Below are 24,347 nucleotides of genomic sequence, written 5' to 3' on the forward strand. Positions count from 1 at the left end.
AGACAGTCATCGACTATTAGACAAGTAGCACCTTAAATCAGAGAAGAATGCGGATCGAACTTTATATTAAAAACCGTGAGCTTTTTTCGCTTACTCTCCAAATACTGGTTTTATTGACATACTACTCTGAAAAAAAAAATCGTATATAAAAAGTTTCGAACTCCGTCAATAGTTGTAGATTGTGATAACATTCACAAAAAACTTCGACGAAGACATTTTTCTTCTGAGTCATTTCGTTTTGGATACATATCATTTCAAAATAGACTAGCCCAACAAGTTTTGGTTCGGTACTCCACGCTAGCAGCACTGCAAACTCGAACTTTTCAGTCTAACACTTTAGAGAAGTTGTGTCTTCAGTAAAATTGATATCATATTGTCACAAAAACCATTGCTGAGAATACTTTTCTTTTAACTCTTCCCGTTTTCGAGATATAATGTTTCACGTCAGATTAGTTTCAATTAGATTTTTTTTTTAAATCTATAGCATTTAGATGCTAACAATATTCAGCATATATTCGTATGTGATTAAAACAAACAACTTTGTAGAAGAAACAAGAATGATTGCTTTTACAAAGGCTGAGTTATTGCCAAAAAAATATAAAATATTACTATTACCTATTACTGTACCTTTTTTAATCTTACCTAGGCACAAACTAGCAAACGAAACCTGCATAACATGAGTATTATGATAATCACTCTACAAAATTCTTTAAACCGGTTTTTTCCACTATTTTAATTTCCATTTTTGTACATTTCGGTCTTTGTAGAAGCTATCTTTTTTGTGTCTTTTTCAAAGTTGTGTGTTTCGATAATAAACGAAAATTTGCTGAATTCTGTTGTTTTTTAAATGCTACAGTTTTTAAATTTGAAAAAAGTCGCTGTCGCCTTCTAAATTCTACAGTTTTTTAGAAAATTTAAAAAATTAAACTTTGGAGGCTAGTCTGACATGAAATGGTATATCTCCAAACGCGAAAAGAGTTAAAACAAAAGTGTATCCAGTAAAGTTATGATGATACACAACATTACAACTTTGCTGAAGACACCATTTCTCCTAAATTTAAAACTGAGAATTGCAGCGCTACTAGAGGTAGAACTCCGAACTAAAACTTGTTATCATTCTTTGAGGTTTTTTATTTACAAAATATTTTCTGAAGATAGTGTATCAATAAAATTAGGATTTGGAGAGTAAACGAAATAAATTCAACATTCTGAGCGCTGTCTCAGAACTCAATAAAACTTTATGGGTGTGCCAATGAACCAACTTTGCATACTTTTTTCTGAAATTTTTTTCTGGACTTTAGTGAAGGTCTGAAGTTTTTTAACCTCTTTTTCATAAACCGATAATTCTAAATAATGACGGAAGATAGAGAAAAGTTGTCAAGGTATGACTTCCAGGGAATTGTCTAAAATATTGAAAAAGTTTAATTTGAGAAAAGACACTGCTGAAAAATCATTTTGAAAACTAAGAAGTGATTAAAAAAATGGTCGTCAAGGATTTTTTTTCAAGCTTTTTAGATAGACAGTTTAGTTGCCTTAATCTCTTCAAGATAAATCAAAGGGGGCTCCGTTAAGGAAAAAAGGTTGTTCAAACAGATTTTTTTTTCATGTCCAACATTTTCTACTACGCCCATTCTTATCATGGAAAAAGAATGACTTTCAGGAAATGTCCAAGCTCACGTCAGAATATACAGTCAAACCTGTTTTTGTGCGAATTTTTTTTATGTGACTTCTTCTATGCGTTTATTTTATTTGTACGACTTTTTCCTGCGATTTTTTTTTGTGCGGTATATGAAAAAAGACCACATCCGACATGATTTCCTGCCATTTAGTTTTTCCGATCCTTGGAATGAATTTTAACGCATTACATAAGTGTTGAGTCAAAAATTACAATTTGAACCAGTTTTACGAAGGACTAGTAGAATAGCGGTTGCAAAGACTTACGAGTTATTTTTAACTGAATTTTTTTTATGCGGTCCCTATCCACTGCATAAAAAAAGTTTTTTTTTAAATAATGTAAATAACATTAAACATTAACATTAAATAACATTGTTTTGTAGCTACACGTGAAGTTTCAGAAAATTTTTTTTCATTCGATTTATTTTGTGCGGTCCCTCGCACAAAACCAGATTTTACTGTATTGAACAATTACGGATTTTAAACCTTACACTGAAAAAACACTCTTAAAACAAAAAGTGATTCAAAATAAAATGTATCATCTCAAACTTCTTTCAAAATGAGTTTTACGATGTTAAAATTAGTTGCCTCCTGAACATTTGAAAATGGTCATTCTTAGAGAAAAACAAAAAAGGTTTGGACACGAAAAAGTTTTTATTGCAAAAACTTTTTTTTTCGATAGTGCTTACTTAAATTTTTCCACAATTGTTTTGGGCAACTGAATTATCAATCTAAGAAACTTATTTGAAAAAAATCTGAAATGTACGATTTTTCAAATTCATTATTTATTTTTAAAATAAATTGTTTTTAGTTTAGGATATCAAATTCGTTTCGAATGAAAGCTCAGACAATTTCCTAGAAGTCATTAATTGACAATTTTTCTCTATCTATTAGTCGGAAATATCGATTCACAAACTTCAGTGCTTTTCAAATGTTAGTCAAGATAAATTTTTGAAAAAAAATTTCGTTGCTTGGTTGAGTCAAGTCAACATTATGATTTAAAAAATAATTATATTTTTGTAATTTTTGAAATTTTTGACATTCTTGACATTTTTGAAATTTTCAGTATTTTTTACATATCTGACATTAATGACATACAGGTCGGACTCGATTATCCGGAAACTCGATTATCCGGAATTTTAAACTCGATTATCCAGTATTTTATTTTTTTGGTGTTCGTTTTTAATTTTTATTCCGAAAATTCACCTCTACCATCCCTCATGGCATATTTGTTACCATTGATGTCACTTCCGGCATGTCCAAATTACTTTTTTGCTTCTCAGAATTGTACCGCTTTTCGCTTGAGGACATTTGAAATTTTTGAAATTTTTGACATTTTTGACTTTTTCTACGTTTTGACGTTTTTTCTATTTTTGCCATTTTTGACATTTGATGATGATAATATATATCACATTTCTAAATATTCTGACATTTTTAAATTGTCTGGCATTTCTAACATTTTTGACATTTTTGTCTTTTAAGATATGTAAGACATTTAAGACTTTTTAAACATTTAATACATTTAATTCATTTAACAAATTTAAGACATTTAATATTTTTAAGACATTTAATACACTGAGGACATTTAAGACATTTAAGACATTTGAAACATTTAGGACATTTAAGACATTTAAGGCATTTAAGACATTTAAGACATTTAACACATTTAAGACATTTATGACATTTATGACATTTATGACATTTATGACATTTATGACATTTATGACATTTATGACATTTATGACATTTATGACATTTATGACATTTATGACATTTATGACATTTATGACATTTAAGACATTTATGACATTTATGACATTTAAGACATTTCAGACATTTCAGACATTTTTGACATTTAAAACACTTAGACATTTAAGACATTTAATACATTTAAATCATATAAGACATTTAAGACATAAGAGACATTTAACCCATTTAAAACATTTAAGACATTTAGACATTTACGACATTTAAGACATTTAAGACATTAAATTTAAGACATTAAAGACATTTATGATATTTATGACATTTTTGACATTTCTCGGAAAACATTTGAAAAGGGTCCATGTGCCAAATGTAAACAAGCCAAACTTTCTTGTTTTTTGATGAATACAAGCGAAACCTAACCTTACCAAATTGTGGCTTGTTTACATATGACACATGGGCTCTTTTCACATGTTTAGCGAGATTTATGACATGACATTCATGACATTTATGACATTTATGACATTTATGGCATTTATGACATTTATGACATTTATGACATTTATGACATTTATGACATTTATGACATTTATGACATTTATGACATTTATGACATTTATGCCATTTACGATATTTACGACATTTATGACATTTATGACATTTATGACATTTATGACATTTATGACATTTATGACATTTATGACATTTATGACATTTATGACATTTATGACATTTATGACATTTATGACATTTATGACATTTATGACATTTATGACATTTATGACATTTATGACATTTATGACATTTATGGCATTTATGACATTTATGACATTTATGACATTTATGACATTTATGACATTTATGACATTTATGACATTTATGACATTTATGGTGACATCTCTGACATTTGTGACATTTATGACATTTATGACATTTATGACATTTATGACATTTATGACATTTATAACATTTATGACATTTACAACATTTATAACATTTATGACATTTATGACATTTATGACATTTATGACATTTATGACATTTATGACATTTATGACATTTATGACATTTATGACATTAATGACATTTATGACATTTATGACATTTATGACATTTATGACATTTATGACATTTATGACATTTATGACATTTATGACATTTATGACATTTATGACATTTATGACATTTATGACATTTATGACATTTATGACATTTATGACATTTATGACATTTATGACATTTATGACATTTATGACATTTATGACATTTATGACATTTATGACATTTATGACATTTATGACATTTATGACATTTATGACATTTATGACATTTATGACATTTATGACATTTATGACATTTATGACATTTAAGACATTTATGACATTTATGACATTTATGACATTTATGACATTTATGACATTTATGACATTTATGACATTTATGACATTTATGACATTTATGACATTTATGACATTTATGACATTTATGACATTTATGACATTTATAACATTTATGACATTTATGACATTCATGACATTTATGGTGACATCTCTGACGTTTGTGACATTTATGACATTTTTGACATTTATGACATTTATGACATTTATGACATTTATGACATTTATGACATTTATGACATTTATGACATTTATGACATTTATGACATTAATGACATTAATGACATTTATGACATTTATGACATTTATGACATTTATGACATTTATGACATTTATGACATTTATGACATTTATGACATTTATGACATTTATGACATTTATGACATTTATGACATTTATGACATTTATGACATTTATGACATTTATGACATTTATGACATTTATGACATTTATGACATTTATGACATTTATGACATTTATGACATTTATGACATCTATGACATGTATGACATTTATGACATTTTTGACATTTTTTAAGGTGATAGCGATATGAAAATCTCCCAGCTGGTCACGAGGTACGATGCTGGCCTAACAAGCCAGTCGTCATATTTGTGAAGAAAAAAAAAAGCCAATCGTCGTAGGTTCGAGTCTCGGCTCGGGAGAGACTGTTAGTGTCAGTAGGATCGTAGCGCTAGCCCCGCAATTGTCCTGTACACTTAACAGTTGGCTGCGAAGTCTGTGTATAATAAACAGAAGGTCGAGTTCCAATACGGAATGTAGCACCAAGGCTTTGCTTTGCTTTGCTTTTAGTGATATGAAAAATCGATCATCTCAATTTTTTTCAAAATTAGTTTTTTTGGATAGACAATTTAGTTGCCTAAAACTTTTCTAATCCATCAAAATATTAAGGAAAATAAGTTTTTTTAACTAAATGTTTTTCCAATTTCAAACATTTTTTAGTACGTTCATGCGTCTCATGAACGTACGGTAATGACGAGATATAGAAAAAGAGCTGTTAATGAATTACCCTCAGGGAATTGTTTAAACTTTCATTTCAATATTGAAAAAATTCAGTTTGAAATCCCACACCGAAACAAAATTACTCCAAGAATAAAAAGTGATTTAAAAAAATATCACCTAAAATTTCTCTTAAGATGAGTATTTGGATAGACAATTTGATTGCCTAAAACTCTTCTGATTATCTCAAAATGTACATACTTAGGACAAGAAACAATATTGGACACGGAAAAGTTTTTGACATATTTGATCTCTTTTGATATTTTTGACATTTTTTGCACATATTTATTCACATATTTTTTCGCCATTTTTGTCATTTTCTACATTTTTGTACATCATCGTCATTCTCAAAATTTGATGGTCACGAGGTACGATGCTGGCCTAGCAAGCCAGTCGTCATATTTGTGAAGAAAAAAAAAGCCAGTCGTCGCAGGTTCGAGTCTTGGCTCGGGAGAGACTGTTAGTGTCAGTAGGATCGTAGCACTAGCCCCGCAACTGTGCGGTTCACTAAACAGTCGGTTGAAAAGTCTGTGTATAAATAAACAGGAGGTCAAGCTTCGAATCGGAATGTAGAACCAAGGCTTTGCTTTTTTTATATTCTTGACATTTTTTACATTTTTAAAATTTTCTGACATTTTTGACTTATATGACATTTTTCGTATATTTAACATGTCTGACATATTTATTACATTTTTGACATTTGTTGTCATTTTTCTGACATTTTTCGTCATTTTTTGATAGTTTTCGACTTTTTTTCGCCATTTTTCTGATATTTTTGACATTTTTCGAAGTTTTTTTTGACATTTTCTTGATATTTTTTCTAATATTTCTTGATATTATTTTACTTTATAGACATTTTTAGAATTTCTGACACTCTTGACATTACTTGGCATTTTTGACAATTTGACTTTTTATGACTTTTTCAGATCTTTTGTCATTTCTTGACATGTTTTGTCTGCACATTATTGACATTCTCAACATATTTTACATTTCTGGCATTTTTTGAATTTTTTTTATTTTTTATTTTTTAGCTACCAACATTTTTCACATTTCTGTTTTTCTTACCTATGTCACTTTGTTGACATGTTTGACATTTAATAACCTTTAGACATTTTAGAAGTTTTATATTTTTATGGAATTTTTGACCGCTCTGCAATTTTATATAAAGCAGGCAACCATATTAGGGGCCATCCACATACCACATGGACAGATCTTTGACGATTTTGACCCCCCCCCCTCCCCCTCCGTGGACAACTGCCCATGTAAATTCTAAAAAAGCTCTCCACGTGGTATGTGGATGGCCCTTTAATCAAACTCATTTTATTTGTTTTAAACTTTGTTCAGATATTTCTCTGGGTTTTTTGTGCTCTTGATATAATTTTCTCGAGTCACGACTCATTTTTGAGAAGGGATCATGTAAAAAAGAAATGATCTAAACATATAGATATGCAGCTCTGTCTGTCTGTCTGTCTGTCTGTCTGTCTGTCGGATCCATCTAGACTTGGAATATATTGAATCGATCAGCGTAAAATTTCCTATATAGGGGTTTTAGGGGGCGGGAAAGGTTACTAAGATAGTTCGAGACCCCTCTTTCTTTTAAAAGGGTGGGATCCTATACAAATGAAACACAAATTTCTGCACATCTTGAGAAATAATCTTGACTCTAAACATATTTTTTATCATTACCAAGCAAGTACTTCCAAATTTAGATAACAGTTAGTTAATTAGTTCGAATTTGAAAATAATCAGGCCATTCGGTGTTAAAGAGAGATTTTCACGCATGTGTTTATTCTCAGGCTTCCCATCATACACTTAGACTTTTCCCTCGCGCATAATTAAAAAAAAAGTCAGACACATGAATACAATTATAATACTTGGCAAGGTAACTAGAGTTAGATGAGCACCAGGGGAAACATAAAAGCAGGCTTGTTATTCTCCTCAATGAGTGTAAAGAGCAAATGAAAATTCACCGCTTACTTCTGGCCCAGCATGAGCGCTGCGTATAGTAATTTTTTGTGCCAAACTTCCTCATTCTGCTTCGTGCTGTGTTTCTGCCGCCCGCAAAAAATAATACGCTTGTTGCTTATACCACAGTTGAGCGAAACGAAAGTGGTGAATAACTGTAGTGAAAATGCATGAAAGTACACCACGGAATGCACTGCTGAGATGAATTCGATAGCATTCGAAGAGCAAACATGCGTGATGGACGGCTGGATTAATTGTGTCAGTTCGTGATGCAAAGCAAACAACGCAATCTACTTTTCTACCTAGATGGTCCCTTTATTTGATATATGCTTAAAAGAAACACAGTAAATGAGCTGTTGTGTAGTTATTGAGTGTAATGAAGAGGATCACACTAGTTTATACCTCTCTGGAGAAATATTTCAGATTTTGCCGCGATATTTTTCTACAAGCTACTTAGATACACACGAATCGTTGTTTTGAAAGTGATTCTTTAAGGAAAATAACAAGTCTGGATAAAGGATAAAAAGGCCACCGCTTACCACGGTAGCAAAGAAGTACCTTTCCTTTTCGTGACGGGCGTTAGAGATGCAGAGGTGAACTAGGTCTCTGGCAACACGTAACACTTTCTCCTTCCATCCCTATCCCGATCGTGAGGACGCAGCCGGCGTCTTTATCAATCTATATGAATCAGGAGCTTCTGAATTGTTGTACATTGGAGATGGTGATCGTTAAAAAATCTGGTTACGAGTAAAATATAAGAAGGAAATATTTATTTTATTTTCGTTAATAGCAAATTTGAATATTTTTTTTGTGTTTCGATTATTCGGAAAACTTGATTATCCGGAATGAAAATTTTTTTAATGTTCCGGATAATCGAGTCCGACCTGTAATGTGTTTTATTTTTTTTCTCAATTTGTTTTTGCCCTTGCATATTTTTTTGAATTTTGTTTTAATCTGATGTAAATAGGTATTTTTCGAGTTTTGAATTTTTTCCATTTTCTCTCATTTGAAACCATTCCAGTTTGCTCTTAAACTTTTGATCTCGTATGCAAAATATCAACGCTAAACAGGTAGACAGTTTGAACATTTTATTATTTATGTAAGCGTCGGTGTCGGCAATAATTAGTGATTCTTTTTCTTAGAACCAATATTGATCTAAATTCAAGAAAATAAAAATCTGCTTTCTTGTGCTCTCTAATTATGATTGAAATTCAGGAAACGCACTCTTAAACATGATTTCTTTATAAGGTCTGTCCACATTTCGCTATCCGAAACAACTTAGTCGACGGTAAATCAAACAACACTAATTTTCAACACGATACATTTCTGTTGTTTATTGCAACTTTCAAAGATTCAACGCATTATTCTGCGCCACTGGTAAACAAGAAGTTTATTGAATTTCTCCTCTTAGTGCACTAATGACTTATTTTTATGTCTTAGTCAATTATAGCAGATATTCCATTGACTTTCAAATGACGAACGAAACACTAATGATCGGTTACAGAAAAAGATGCTTTTCACAGGTGTTTAGTGCTTTACAATTGAGATTGAGAAATGCAAGAGTAATGGGGTGAAATTCGAGGGAACAAGCTGTTTACAGCTCAACAGTACACCTTAGTTTATAGCCGAAAGCTTTAGGTTATAAAGTGGAAATTTATTGTCAAGTCGTTTGTATCTTTTTAATGGTATCGCCTCAGTCGCTTGAACAAATGGTTTCATAGCAGTGAATGAAACGTAATTGATCTATTGACAGTGAAAAGAAAACATGTTTCTGTTGCACATCTGATTATTTGTTGCAAAACAATTGCACCATTTGAACTGTAGTTGAGATTTTTTTATGACCAAATGTCTTGAGAACATTCGGTCCTAGCCACAGGCATAACCCTTCAACCGGTCCCAAATCATCAATTTACAAAACAGATTAGTAGTTTCGTTTTATACTTTATCTTTTTTCTTCTTTTGTATGTAAAGTGGTTACGTATAAACACAACTGCACACCCGTGGACGGTAGATAAAATAAGTGGTAAGTCGGTAATCGCCCGACTTGTTTCGAGATAGCATTTCGAATATTTAGTTAGCAGTTGTAAAATCCACAGCTGGAATTTCCTTCCCTTTCCTTCTTCTTCCGTACCCGACACACGTACCTACACGAAACCATCTAAAATCCAACCCACAGCCAGCAGCAGCCGAACGACGACGACGATGAGCGCATAACATTAAATGAAACGATTTATTCAAATCTATGTTCAACAACACCGCGAACCTACGGGGATGGCACGGAACAAATTGAGACCCGGCTCGGCTTGGCTTTAGTTTAATTTTATATCACTTGGGCTCTAATTAAAATCGTCATCCGACACTTGCAGTTACAGCGACCGAGCAGCAGGAGCCGGAGACCAGTGACCGAAGTTAACAAGGTGGGCGCCTTAATGGGACATTGTTTGTCCATCGAGTTGCCGAGTTGTGAGTGAGAAGAAAAGTGTGAAAATGAGTGCAAATGAGGCGGCGGTGGCAGTGGCGAAGCCAAACCAAGGCAATCAAATGCAAGCCGGCAGACAGTGGTGGAAGGTTTGCTTTCTTTACGGCAATCAGGAGAAATATTATCGACAAATCTATGCAAAAGCTGCTTCGGAGCGGTTGGCACATGCCACACAACAAAGTAACGGCAATGGGTCTTCAGGGGGGAAGGCAGCAATCATCTTTCCCACAAAACAGCACAGACCAATTCTGATCAACGGTAATCGGGGCAGTCAGCGGAAGGATGCCGATACCGACCGTCCGGCGGCCAAGAAGCGGGTAACCGTTCTGGATGACTCTTTTCTGCTGGGGGTCAGCGAAGATGAACAAAGGTCAGACAGTGGAATTAACATTGACGCCGCAACCAGCCAGCCGGACGATTTGAACGCGAATCACCCATTCCAGTCGCAACAGCAGCAGCAGCCAAATCGTGGAATGAGACGAAATTTCCATCTTAGCAATGAAGAGCTAAGGCTTTTGAACTCTGACAAACCTCTTCCCGGCGGGGGACATCTCGTAGAACCCGCGGTAACGCCCCCGGGGCTTACCAATTCGTCTCCCATTGTGAGTGCCTGTGGGAGTCCAGCGCAAATTGCCCCCAATTCATCATCGTCATCGTCGCCACAACCGCCACCGATGGGTTTGTCCAGACCGGCGAGCGGAGTTGCGGGAGAACGAAGTGGCAGCCATGTGGGCAGTCCGAGTCCCCCGAGCAGCACCGTCAGCCCGCTGAGTCTATCACCATGTCCGGACCTTCTCGGACGCTCCGGGAGCAACAAGTGAGTATACACATATCGACAAACCTATCCGAGGTTGTTTTTCTTTTCCGGACCATGGGAATAAACAGAAAACGGGAAATCGACGGTTGTCGATTGGGTGACCGGCCAGCTCTCTCCTATTAAGGAGAGGGGAAGCGATATTCGCTGGGGCCGATGGACGCATAAGGGGAACGCGTGTTTTTGTATTTACATAATCACTTAGTGCGGAGTAATTTACTGTGTGATTTATTTGCACTACCGAATTCGAAAACAATTTGCGAGGAGAGAATAAAATGTGTTAATCAGTCAATTTACGGAACATAGCTTTTAGGCAATATTTTATCTGAAAACAGTTTGTTTCGGACAACAGTGAAGGTAAGGAAAAAGGTACATTCCTTTATTGCGTTTTTGCAGACAAGTGATGAAAATAAACGATAATACTTCCGATAAAAAATGTTACCAAAAACTTTACGTATTCGCAAAATGTACTAATGTTTAACATATTACGACATACAAACACATAGAGAATTTTTACGAAAGATTTTATGGGTTCAGGACAAGAAAGAAAACCGGAATCGCTCATTGTGCCGCAAAATTTCCTTCGAAACTTTTGGGTTTTATTCTTAAAAACTTAATTTAGCACATTTTATGCCAAATGATCTGTAATTGACTATCGAGGGCCTCCGATTTGAGAGAAACTTGTATGTATAAGGCATAGCAAACTGAGTATTTTTCCGGGGATGGAAACGTTTTTCAAGAATTTTTTCTGCTTCATAGTATGGAGAATTGTAGGAAAACTTTTTTCATAGATTAAGTTTCTGAGCATTTTCCTAATTGGTGACAATACATTTAACAATGTTATTAGAGGGCTTCTGAGTTACAAGATTACAGAATCCACCTTGACAAGCGTAAGGTTCGAATCTTGACAAAATCATCCCATTCGTCTTCCAGTGACCTTGTGTCTAATTAAGGCTTCCAATAAATCCTACCTTCATGATATTTTGTACAACACCCGAATGAACTTCATTTACATTTTACCATATTGTGCCTGTCGTGAGTATTAAATTAGACTTGTGAACTGTAAATTCTTTCACTTGATTCGCTTCGTTAGTATTCGTCGCGTTAGTAAGCTTTCGCTCGTAAACGTAGAACGACCGTCGGCTCGCGCACACAAAACAAATGGTAGATTAACCTTCGCGCATCGAAGAGACGCACACTGTCATTGATTTGGCGATGTTATTTCATTTCATTTCTGTTTACTTAATCTCTCTAGTTCTAACCTCTAGAAAAATATGTCGAAATATGTTTTGGGAATGGTCTTAAATTGATCTGATCAAGTAAATTATTATAAAAGCAAAATATAATATTTTGAGTTTACGTTTTACTTTAGAGCAAGATCGCGCCAAATGACCTATGGTCGAATATCGACCATTTTTGATTTGAATGAAACTTTGCACACGTATTTGGCTTAGCAAACTGAGCATTTTTCACAGGTGGAGAGATTTTTTACACCCATGAGTTACATTCTAAAAGGGCGTATGCCTTTTGGCATAGGTTTTATTCGAAGCATTGTAGCCCAGAAACCGTTGGTTGTATAGAAAAACTATCTGAGAATGAGTTGTAGGGAATTAAAAATGCACCATAAAAAAATATACACTGTACAAAAAATTTTTTTGACCAAAAAAATTAAAATGAACATTAAATTTCAATTTAAAAAAAAAGTTGAATTTTTTTTTATTTTTTTTTTTAAAGAAACTTGACGTTAATACGCAACTTTAAAAAAAAGTCCAGGATGGAGAAATGAAAAATAATTTTTTTATGGTAGATTAATTTTTTTTATAAAAATTCTAATTCAAACATTTTTCAAAAAAAATGTATTCTGATGATTTTGAAAGATGCAGAGAGTCATTTCGAATCAAAAAGCTCTTGGTAGAAAACATTCTAAAGGCATCTGTTTTCGAGTTATTTTGAATTTAAGCTCGAAAAATTATTAATATTTCGGAAAGTACACGTTTTTCTTAATTTTTCCATAGTTCTCCAGCAAAAACCATACGTTCATTGGAATGCTTGATCAAAACTATACAATTCATTCTTTGACAACAAAACGATTGGATAAATAACTCGAGCGCTAAACCTTAGCCTACCTACACGTTCCCCCTTGCCGAATGTTTTATAAAAAAAATATGTTTGTCGTGCAACACTACCTACTTGTTTACTAATAATAACTGTTTGTAAAGTACGCAACCAATAACTACTGGGTCACCTATAATATCTGTTTTCGTATATAATAACGATTTCACTACTCCAGATGTGTTAGTAACAGTTTGCATTTTGTGAAGATGAATAAAGTGAAAATGGAATACACCAAGCCCAAATGCTGTAAACCCTTTCCTGATCATCAAGCTTACGCAAATTTAACGAAAACGTTATTGCAAAATTAAAAATATTGAACAGTCAAGCTCATTTTAATACGTCTTTTTCAATTTGTGATTCGTGTAGTTATTGGAATGATAGTCAAGCCACCATCCATCCCTTCGTTGTTTACTATTCAGAATCTGGAACACTTTAGAATATCAGCTTCATCATAATATCGGAAGTACTCCATCATGATACTGTTGCGGTTCAGGTGTTCATTGCCAAAGTAATGAGTTTTTTGAAAACAACAATAGAGTTGAAAAAAGCGATATTAATGTCTGATGGAGCTGCCTCACAAAATAAAAATAGAAAAAACTTTGCAAGTCTTTGCAAGTTCGAAACAAAATATAACGTCGATGCAGAGTGGCATTTTTTTGCGAGTTTTCATGGTAAAGGCCCATGCGATGCAATTGGTGGCATATTAAAACGAATGGCAGGAAATGCAAGTTTAGCTAAAGAACATGAACATCCCATTACAAACAAAAGAATTGTATGATTGGTCTAATCAGAAAAGTTATAAATATTCATCAAAAATGTCATTTAGTTGGGTATCATATGAAGAATATGAACAAGGAGTAACAAAATGGAGCAATATTTTCAAAAAATCTATAATAATAGCTGCCACACAAAAGTATTACTCTTTTGTTCCGATTTCAGAAAATAAGATACAAACGAAGCTGTTTTCAAAAGATGACGAATCATTTACTTATGATGTATATTAAATATAAGGTGAAACTAGTTCTGTGAAGTATCTATGTCATAAAAAAATATGTTCCTAAGATAATAAAACTCGAAAATAAATATTATTTTTGCTGGAGAACTATGGACAAATTAAGAAAAACGTGTATTTTCCTAAATAATTATAATTTTTCGAGCTTTAATTAGAAATAACTCGAAAACCAATGCCTTTAGAATGTTTACTATCAAAAGCTTTTTGATTTAAAATGACTCACTGCATCTTATAAAATCATCAGAATACAAATATTCTGAAAAATGTTTGAATTAGAATTCTCATAAAAAAATTAATCTTAAAAATTATTTTTCATTTCTCCATCCTGGACTTTTTTTTAAAAGTTGCGTATTAACGTCAAGTTTCTTTAGAACACAAAAAACAAAAAAAAATTCAACTTTTTTTTTAAATTAAAATTTAATGTTTATTTTTAATTTTTTTTGGTCAAAAACATTTTTTTTTGTACAGTGCATATTTTTTTATGGTGCATTTTCAATTCGCTACAACTCATTCTCAGACAGTTTTTCTATACAACCAACGGTTTCTGGGCTACAATGCTTGGAGTAAAACTTATGCCAAAAGGCATACGAATGTAACTTATGGGTATAAAAAATCTCTCCACCTGTGAAAAATGCTCAGTTTGCTAAGCCAAATACGTGTGCAAAGTTTCATTCAAATCAAAACTGGTCGATTAAATTTTCGCGTATTTCCAGGCGATTTGAAATGATTTTGCTCTTTACACTAAATCTGTTTTCACTCTGATATTACCACCATTACTTTTTAATAATTCACAAATACTTTGAGTGCATTAAATACACAGAAAAAATTGAAAAATGCAAGACGATTTTTGCATCTAACATAGAATAGAGAACCAAATAACGAACCCAAACCCACGAACATAATAAAAAATAGCAAGTAAAATAGAGAAAGGTTAGTTTAGGAGGAAGGAGAAACGAGTATGAAAGAAATTGAGAAGCAGACATGTAGGAGATTAAAGAAAATAGAATTCCAAGCAGAATAAATACAAAATAAAATACAATTGGGGAACAAGAAAACACGGGAATGAAATAACGAAAAATGAGGAAGAAAAAAAAAAGAAAAATATCAAAAAAGGCATGAGACGAGCAAAAGAGAAACAAAATAAGAGCTAAAACAGTGCAAAAAAGTACAAATAAGTAGTAAAAGGAATATGTAAATATTTTGTTTTGTTTTTCTTTTTCTACTTTAGCACTGTTTTAGCTCTTCTTTTGCCCCTTTTCGGCGGAAAGAAATAAAAGAAGGCTAACAGAAGAGCGAAAAATCAGCAAGAGATGGGCAAAAGAAAAGTGAAAGAGGAGTGAAACAGAAGTGAAAGAAAAGTAGAAGAATAGTATAAAATAATAACAGAAGATTCAATAGAGAAACAAGAGAAGCAAAATAAGAAGAAAAAATTGAAACCAAATGGGTAAAGGCTAATAAAAGATTAACAAAACAGGAGAAAAAAATAATCAAATACTAGAGAATGAAAAAGGCAAGAATATAAGAAATGTAACATTAAAATGAAGACAGAGCAAAAACATCATTAAGAGACGATCATGCGACTATTAAAAATGAGCTAAACAGATGTGGAAAGGAAGTACAAAACTAGCAAAATAAAGTAAGAAAAAGAGCAAAAGAAGAAAAAAATATGAAAAAAATAAAGCAAAAAAAAAGAAAACCAAAAGACAAGCCAATGAAGAGTTAAAGTAAAGCAAATTAAATGTAAAAGAAAAACAAAATAAGAGCAAAAGCAGAATAACAAAAAATTGAGCAGAAAAAGACGAGTACCAAAAAACAAAAGAATAGCAAGAGACGAGCAAGGAAACAGCAAAAACAAAAAGAAAATACGAATAATAGACTAGTAAAAACCAAAGAAAAACAACAGAAAACTAAACCGTAAATACGAAGAAAACTAAGAGAAACATAAAAGCGAAAGGATCAGCAAGAGACGTGAAAATGAACAACCTAAAATAACCTAAACAGATGTGAGAGAAAAAAGCAAAAGAAGAGTGAAAGACGAGCAAAAGAAGAATGAAATATTAACGAAATATATGCAAAAAGGTAGAAACGTAAGAGTAGAAAACTAACAAAAATCTATCAAATATTTATTATTCTTCCAACTATAGAAGAGCAAACGAGTATACCAAGAGGTGCAACTTAAGAGCTAAAACAGTATTTAAACGAAGTAAATGAATAATAAAAATATCTTTTTATTATTCCATTTCTATTTTAGCACTGTTTAAGCTCGTCTTTTGCTTCTTTTCGACAAAGAGAAAACAAAAAAAGAACAATAGAAGAACATAAGAAAAACAAAAAAATCCCTAAAAGAGAAGAGCGAAACAAAAGTAAAAGAATAACTAGTATGAAAGAAAGAATGACGATCAAAGGAAGAAACGAGAAAGAGCAAAAAAGTGAAAGAAGAGAAAACGAAAAGAAAAAGACGAGCAAAAGACTACCATTTCATTAATGCAAAAGAAGAACGGAAGAAAAATAACAGAAGATTATCAGAAGAAGATCATGCGGACAGTAAAAGATAAACTAAGCAGATTGAAAGAGAAGTAGAAAACGAGTAAAAGAGAGTAAAGTCAAAATAAATATGAACAAAATATAGCAAACGAAGAGAAAACCAAAGGTAGAAAACCATTAAGGGCAGGCTTCGGAATGGTCACGGTAAAACCACTTTTCACTGCGATAATCGTCTTCTTCTTCCTCTGACGCTACCAAGGTTCGCTGTTTGAATACATTCTTAAACAAACATGTCAAATGAATATCGCCATCACGACGTTACTTCCCACAAACGTATTTTGACATTTCTTCTAGAAATGAGAATTACGCACGTTGAGTGCGTGTATTCTGGAAATTATTTATATTATTGATCTTGTAATAATATTTCTCAACATAAATGAACGAAGTAGACAGAAAAGGCCGAAATAACATCGAAACAACCGAATAACGAAGAGTAGAGGAAGAGCAGAGGAAGAGTATCAACACGAACAAAAAAAATACCAGCGGAAGACTAACTGAACAGAAGCAAAAGAAGAACAAAACAAATTAACGGAAAATAAAAGCGTAAATGAGGAGCGAAAGAAGAGCAACATTCTTATGAGCGAAAGAAAAGCAAAATATAAACAACAGTCGATCATGCGAACAGTAAAAGATGAACAGATGTGAGAGAAATGTTGGAAACTAGTAAAAGTAGAGAATAAAAGTACAGAAAAGAGTAAAATATGAACAAAATAAAAGCAAAATAAGAAAACCATCAAAAGACTAAGAAAAGAGAAGTTAACGAAAAAAAAAACGAAGAGCAAATGAAAAATAAAAAAAGTTCAATAAAAGCATAAGAATAACAGAAAAAATAGCAGAAAATAAAGAGCAACGAAGAGCAAAAGAAGAACAAAGAGAGGCAAAGAAAAAGCAAAAAAGGAGCGGAACAGAGAGGAAAAAAAAAATAGAAAACGTATAAAACAAGAAGCGAAAATGAGTAGAACATGAGCAACATATTGATAGAAGCAATAGCGAGAAAAGAACAAATAAGGGAAAAAGAAGAGAAACAGAAGAGCAAGTAACAAGTTAATGGTCAGAAGTGTAATAAGAGTAGAAAAAAAAACAAACAGAAAGGTAAAAGAGGAGTAGGAGAAAAATAACCACAAAACTGAAGACTGCAGAATGAGCAAAAGAGTAACATAGGAGTGAAATAAAAACAAAATATCAGCAACAGACGAACAGTCAAAGATGAAATGATTAGATGTGAGAGAAAAGTTGGAAACGAGTAAATGTAGAGAAAAACGTACAAAATATAAAAAATAAGAAAAAATTGAAGAGATACTAACGAAAAGTAACCGAAGAGTAAATAAAAAGCAAATGAAAAACAAAAAAAAACTTTAATTAAAGCAAAAGAATAACATAAAAAGAAGGATAACGAAGAGTAAAGAAAGAACAAAGAAAGCAAAGGAAGAGCAAAAAAGGAGCGAAACAGAAAAGAAATAAAAACAAAAAACGTATAAAATAAGAGGCAAAATAAGTAGAAAATCAGCACATATTGATGAAAGAAGAGTGAGAAACGAGCAAAAGATTATCAAAAGAAAGAAAAAGAAAAGTGTAAGAAAATCAAAAAGAAAGCAAAATAAAAGAAAAATCAGTATGAGACAAGAAAAAACGGGCAAAACAGGAACCGAACAAAAAAGAGCACACAAATCGAGAAAGTAGAAAACAAAAAGAGTAAAGCGTGAAAATGAGAAGAGTAAGAGAATAGAAAATAAAGACCACAAAGTGAAATAAGAGCGAAAGAACAATAGCGAGAGAAGAGCAAATTAAAAGCAAAAGAAGAGTGACAGAAGAGCAGGAAACAAGTTGATGGTTAGTAAACGACGGGCCAAAGAAGAACAAAGGTTGAGCTACTCAGAAGTGAAAGAAGAGTAGAAAAAACAAAAAAAAAGTAAAAGAGGAGTAAATGAAAAAAAAAACACAAACTAAAGAGTAAATAAAGAGTAAATAAAGAGCAGCAAAAAGTAACATAAGAGTGAAAGAAGAGCAGAAGATCAGTAAGGGACGATCATGCGAACAATGACGGATGAGATGAACAGATGTGAGAGAAAAGTTGAAAACGAGTCAAAGAAGATAAAAAACTACAAAAGACGAATGAAGTACGAACAAAATATGAGCAAATTGAGACAAAACCTGCGAGAGACTAGAAAATGAAAAACCAACGAAGAGTAAACGAAAATCAAATATAAAACCCAATAAAAGCAAAAGAACAATGGAAAAAGAAAAGTAACGAAAAGCAAACGATCAGCAAGAGAGGGGCAAAGAAAAGGCAAAAGAAACAAGCAGAATGTGAGGCCTACAATCGTTTCGATGGATAAACCGGACACGACCGAAATGGAATGTAAATTAACGAAATAAACGCGCGAAATACGATTTCTGAAGTAAACCTTTATTGCGTCTACTTTTATTCTAACCAAACCGGAAGAACTCTAACCAAACTGGAGGAACTTCGCATGTAGTAGTGACAGTTTCTGGAGCAGTGTTGTCACAAGAAAACGTATAATAGAGTAGGCAAAAAAGAGCTAAACAAGAGGCTGAAAAAAACTTATAAGTAACAGCAGAGTAAAATACGAGCAAAATAAAAGCAGAAATCAGCAAGAAACAAGAAAAAAGAGCGAAACGTGAGTCAAGCAGGACAACACCGTTACAACAAAAGATCAAATGGTTGCAGTGGTTCAAATCTTACAAACAGTCATAAGAGAGCATAAGAAAAGAAAAATATGAATAAGAGAATAGCAAGAGAAGAGAAACCAAAGAACAAAAAACAAGCCAGAGAGTAGCAAAAAAGAATGGAAGAAAAGCAAATAAAAAGTAAAACAAGAGCGAAACAAAAATAACGAGAAACTGAAGAGTAAATAAGAAGCAAAAGAAGAATAACAGAAGAGCAAGCGACAAGCTGATGGAACAACTAAAAAAAGAGCCAAGGACTCTACAGAAAAATTGTAGAGTAAATAGAAGCAAAAAAAAGTAACAGAAGAGTGAGAGGCAAGCTCAGGGTCAGCAATTAACAGACCTAAGCTGAAGTAAAGTGGAAAAAGAGTAGATAAAACGTAAAAAAGAGTAAAAAAAGATTATTATCTAGAAGAAATATGAGTTAGAGTAGAGGAACTGAAATTTCCAGATGGTCTCGAGGTACGATGCTGGCCTAACAAGCCAGTCGTCGTAGGTTCGAGTCTCGTCTCGGGAGAGACTGTTGGTGTCAGTAGGATCGTAGCGCTAGCCACGCAATTGTCCTGTACACTAAATAGTCGGCTGCGAAGTCTGTGTATAAATAAACAGGAGGTCAAGTTCCGGATCGGAATGTAGCACCAAAGCTTTTTTTTTAGAGGAACTGAAGAGGAATAGACGGGACAAAGATTGTAAACAAAGAATGAAAGAAGAGAAAATAACAACAAACCAACAGAGAAAGAAGCAAAAAAGAAGAATAATTATATTCACGACGATCAACTTACTAGAAGCAATCGATGTTTCGAGATATTTCAGAATAAAAATTAGAAAATTTGTTTTTTACACCTTTTTATGAGATAGTAATGGTTCTCCAGCAGCAATAATTATTTCCTAGAAATGGGTAATCATTATTACACAATTTACTTTTTGTAAGCATGAATATTGAAGCAATAACACTGGGCGACAAGAGCGAATAAAAATTGCCCTCGAGCTCAAACCGAACAAAATGAAGTACTATAGCTTTTTAACTATTCCTATGCGTTTTAGTGTCCCTGGCCGGCTCACAATAGCGTTAAATCTTAAGAAACTACTAGAAAGAATTCCCGTAAGCAAACGTAGAGGAGACGAATCCGGCGAGCAATTACTCTGTGGCTTCTTGATGCACTTTTATCTTTGCTAGGGGCACCAAAATTCATAGGAATGGTTGAAAAGTTATAAAAGAGTTGATCCAAAATACAGCCGGCAGCTGTAAGCTTTATAAAAAGTTGATAACTGTAGTGTTAAATCAGAAACCACCTGTTCTGCAGGGTGCTGGAACAGAGTAAGTTTTGTAATAGATAAACACGGTGAACATAACCGTTTTATCAATGTTATTTTAGAATATCAGATGTGCATACGACATATCCTGTATCTATATAAGCTAGTTGCTGTCGAGTGAGTTTCTGTTTTGTTATTAGCTAAATGTAATGTATGTGCAATTTTCTATGATTTTATGAATTTTTAACAGGCCCTGATGAAGGCCCCAACCAACCAGAACGAAACGTTGGCGATGACCTAATAAAGATCAGTACTGTTTCTATTGAGTGTGCTAAGCCGAAACAAAATCAAATATAATCTTTCATTTTTTCAGTTTGAGCTCTAATTCAGAATTATATTAACATGAGCACTTTATTTAGAGCATTGTAGCTTAGAAACCTCTAGTTGTAAAGATAAATTACCTAAGAACGAGTTGTAGAGAACAGCTAATGGTTCGTAAAAATTTATTTGCACAGATGAAACAATTTTTTTCGCACGAAACAAGTTAGTGAGTAACACAAAATTTGAATTGATTTTTTTTTAAATAAGATTCTATTTTTGAATTTGAAATATTTACAAAATTTTAAGTAAAAATTTCGAGCAGGAGAAATGTTATACATTTTTTTCCCTATAGTTAGGTTGGTAGTTGATAACAAGAATGGTGAAGACAATTCCTGTTTTGCCTCACTTTCGAGTAAGACAATAAGTATGATTTTGTCAGCATGAGTATGAATATTAAGGTCGGGAATCGTTATATGGGAAAAATGAAACTTGATAGCAGAAAGCCAGAACCAAGTATTTTGTGTTTTATTTGGGGCCCCAAACAATCCTAAATTTATCGGAAGTCGATTGGTTTTGTCTCCGCTTGGCGCATTGCATTTCAAATTTATATGGAGATTTGTATGGAAAAACCAACTTTTTTGCATTTTCCATTCTAAAGAGCTCAAAATGGCTCAAACCATAGGTTTCATGACTTCAAATGGAAGGTTTTTTGATGCCTAACAACTTGGCCGAAGACACTAAAGAGCTAGGGTGTCCCAAAAAAATGCTAGAGCTGTTCAAAGTTGAGTATGTCGAAATTTATGTTGCGAATCATTTTTTCTGCCAACACTGCCAGTGTACCGGCGTCAGTCAGATTTCCATCAGAAGTAACCTCTGGAACACGTTGTAGATTCTACCTAGGTCTAGAATATTGACCTAAATCTGATTGCTTGGTCCAGCATAGTGTATAAACTCGTTACGACAGGTTATTTCTGATGGGAATTCTACTGACGCCGATACATTGGTAATGTTGGCAGAATCAAATTTTTTTGCATTCAAATCGACATACTCAACTTTGAACAATTGTAGCTCTTCTTAGGGACATCGTAGCTCTTCAGTGCCTTCTGCAATGTTGTTAGGTATCTAGAATACTATACTTTAACATAATGTAGTGCATTATTAGATCATTATTGAGCTCTCTAGAAAGGTAAATGCAAAAAAGTAGATTTTCCCATATAAATTTTCATACAAATTTATTTACTTACGTTCGAGCGTCTTGATAGAAAAATTTTCACTACACTTTTCACTTTTTATTCACTTTCACTATTTAATTCTATCACTTTTCACTTGCAAATACGTATTTCGGCACTGACAAATTTGAAATGCAATGCGCCAAGCGGAGACAAAACCAATCGACTTCCGGTAACTTTGGGGTTGTTTGGGGCCCCAAAAGGAACCGAAAAAACTTGATTCTGGAAAATCGATCACTTTTTCCCACCCTAATGAATATCGAAGTGAGAATAGTAGTAGTATGAACATAACATCCGTAAACTGCCGCTATTCGCATAATAGTCCTATGTAAAAGTTGCGAGTCCTGTGTAAATTTTGCGAAAATGGGTCCATTTTGGCATGTTTTTCAAGAATAGCCATTAAAAAGTGAGGTTTGATTCCCACAACCTCGATTTTAATGGCTACTCTTGTAGAGCATGCCAAAATGTACCCATTTCCGCAAAAAAACAAGAAAACATAGGACTTTTACATAGGACTGTCATGCGAATAGCGGCAGTAAAAATATTAAGAATATTAGATGACTTTGAATTAGAGCACGAGTATGAGCTCTAGTATAAATACGAGAATAACATTTGAGCTACTGAAAACTAGGTCGTTTTTTGTGCACAACTTCAAGCGCATATTTAGCCAATTTTTACACAAATAATGTTGGCTTCTAGAAGTGTAACTAAAATAACAGTAACAAAGTGGTGTCAGCTAATGCAAAAAAAAAACCAAACCTCATCTTCAATGTCCGATGTCCAACAATAAACCAAACAAACGACCATCTCGCAGTACAAATTGAATGATTAGTAACAATGATTTGTTGAGAGGCGTTTTGCTTTGTGTCTCTCCCAGCAAGGTTAGTTGACCATAAATTGATGGTTTCGATGTAGGTGAGTTTGTTTCCCTCTGCCAGCATTTCGTGAAAAGTGGAGCTTGCTCGCGGCCTCTGGAACCGGTAATTATCTTTTGGCCAATCGGGCGTTTTCGAATATTAATTTCGATTGGAGCGTTTGTTTTTTTGTTTCTGTTTGTTTGCTGTTTAGCAGCCATTGATTATAGGTTGCCCGCATAAATAAGGTCACAAGTTTTATTGGGCGTTATATTTCTAATTTTAGGTCCGTTTGAGGATTAGAAAACACAATTTATTGCCCCCAGGTTGAGCGAAACTCAATCTGCTAATAAAACTATTTAACCAGTTTCCCCCCAGCATTGAAGTCCATTTCTCTAATCGGCCGGATCGGTTTACCTTTACGATCCGTTTTCGGTTCAGGGTTTCACATCCATTCACAATGTGTGTTGCGGATTTTGCTAGCTTGGAATGGAACCAGTTCTATTTTCACAAGCGAGCATAACTCTAATCAAAACCGTCTGTTTTTATGCTAATATGCGCACACTCTCTCTCGCTGGAGCTCATCGCGAGCCCGTCAACGTGTTGAACGTGTGAAATTGGAACATGGGCCGTAAATTATGGGAATGATTTTGTTCGCCGAGAAAATTGTTCCTTCGGAACGATGGCATGGCAGACGGGTGCCACATTTGGACCACTTAATTGGTCTACCGCCGGTGGAATTTGGGACCCTTCTTTGCGCAGTGGGGTGCTGCAACTACTGTTTGGGTGTCAGCCGGCCTAATCCAAATATCCATCACGGACGATCGGCAACACTCATTCCAGGCATCTCAAAACTAGTCCAGGGTGGAAAAATGACACCCGCCGTGGTCTTAATTACAAGAACAAAGATTCGGTTTTTGCCGACGGGCAAACAGCAGTTTTGTTTCGAAAATTACAACCCGCTGCGACATCTAATGACCGGTGATGGACGAGCTTTTCGCTTTCTCCAACAGCTGGAAGGGGCGCAGAAAGTTTCAACCTTAATTGCTAAAAACTTACATTAAACTACGGCCTTCGAGGCACAAAAGTTTAACCGAACGCGATAGCAAATTTGTTACGCAACAACGGCAAGCGTCGTAGAGGAAGAGGATGATCGCGTTTCTTTTCTCGCTTCTTTTCCCGGGGAGAGTCAAAATCTTCGATGGATCGTCTGGTCTGGACACGCGGGAGGGGGTGTACAATCGGGCGGAAAGTGTTATTATTATGCGTGACTGTTGCCG

The 24,347-nt window shown here is 33.7% G+C and overlaps 1 protein-coding gene across 10 annotated transcripts in view; it reads left to right on the forward strand.

Annotated features, from left to right (window-relative positions):
- Positions 1 to 24,347, forward strand: part of LOC129722415 (protein prickle-like) — a 209,595-nt gene that overhangs the window by 142,160 nt on the left and 43,088 nt on the right. For 7 of the 10 annotated variants that reach the window (XM_055675829.1, XM_055675832.1, XM_055675833.1 and 4 more), the window contains one exon: positions 10,124 to 11,053. The exons of the other annotated variants lie outside the window; for them this stretch is intronic. In XM_055675829.1, coding sequence (XP_055531804.1) covers positions 10,245 to 11,053 — 809 coding nt within the window. In that variant the 5' untranslated portion in view covers positions 10,124 to 10,244. The remainder of the gene's footprint in view (positions 1 to 10,123; positions 11,054 to 24,347) is intronic. 10 annotated transcript variants of the gene reach the window in all.

The sequence above is a fragment of the Wyeomyia smithii genome, chromosome 2 (assembly GCF_029784165.1).
Source record: "Wyeomyia smithii strain HCP4-BCI-WySm-NY-G18 chromosome 2, ASM2978416v1, whole genome shotgun sequence".
In the NCBI taxonomy this organism is placed as follows: domain Eukaryota; kingdom Metazoa; phylum Arthropoda; class Insecta; order Diptera; family Culicidae; genus Wyeomyia; species Wyeomyia smithii.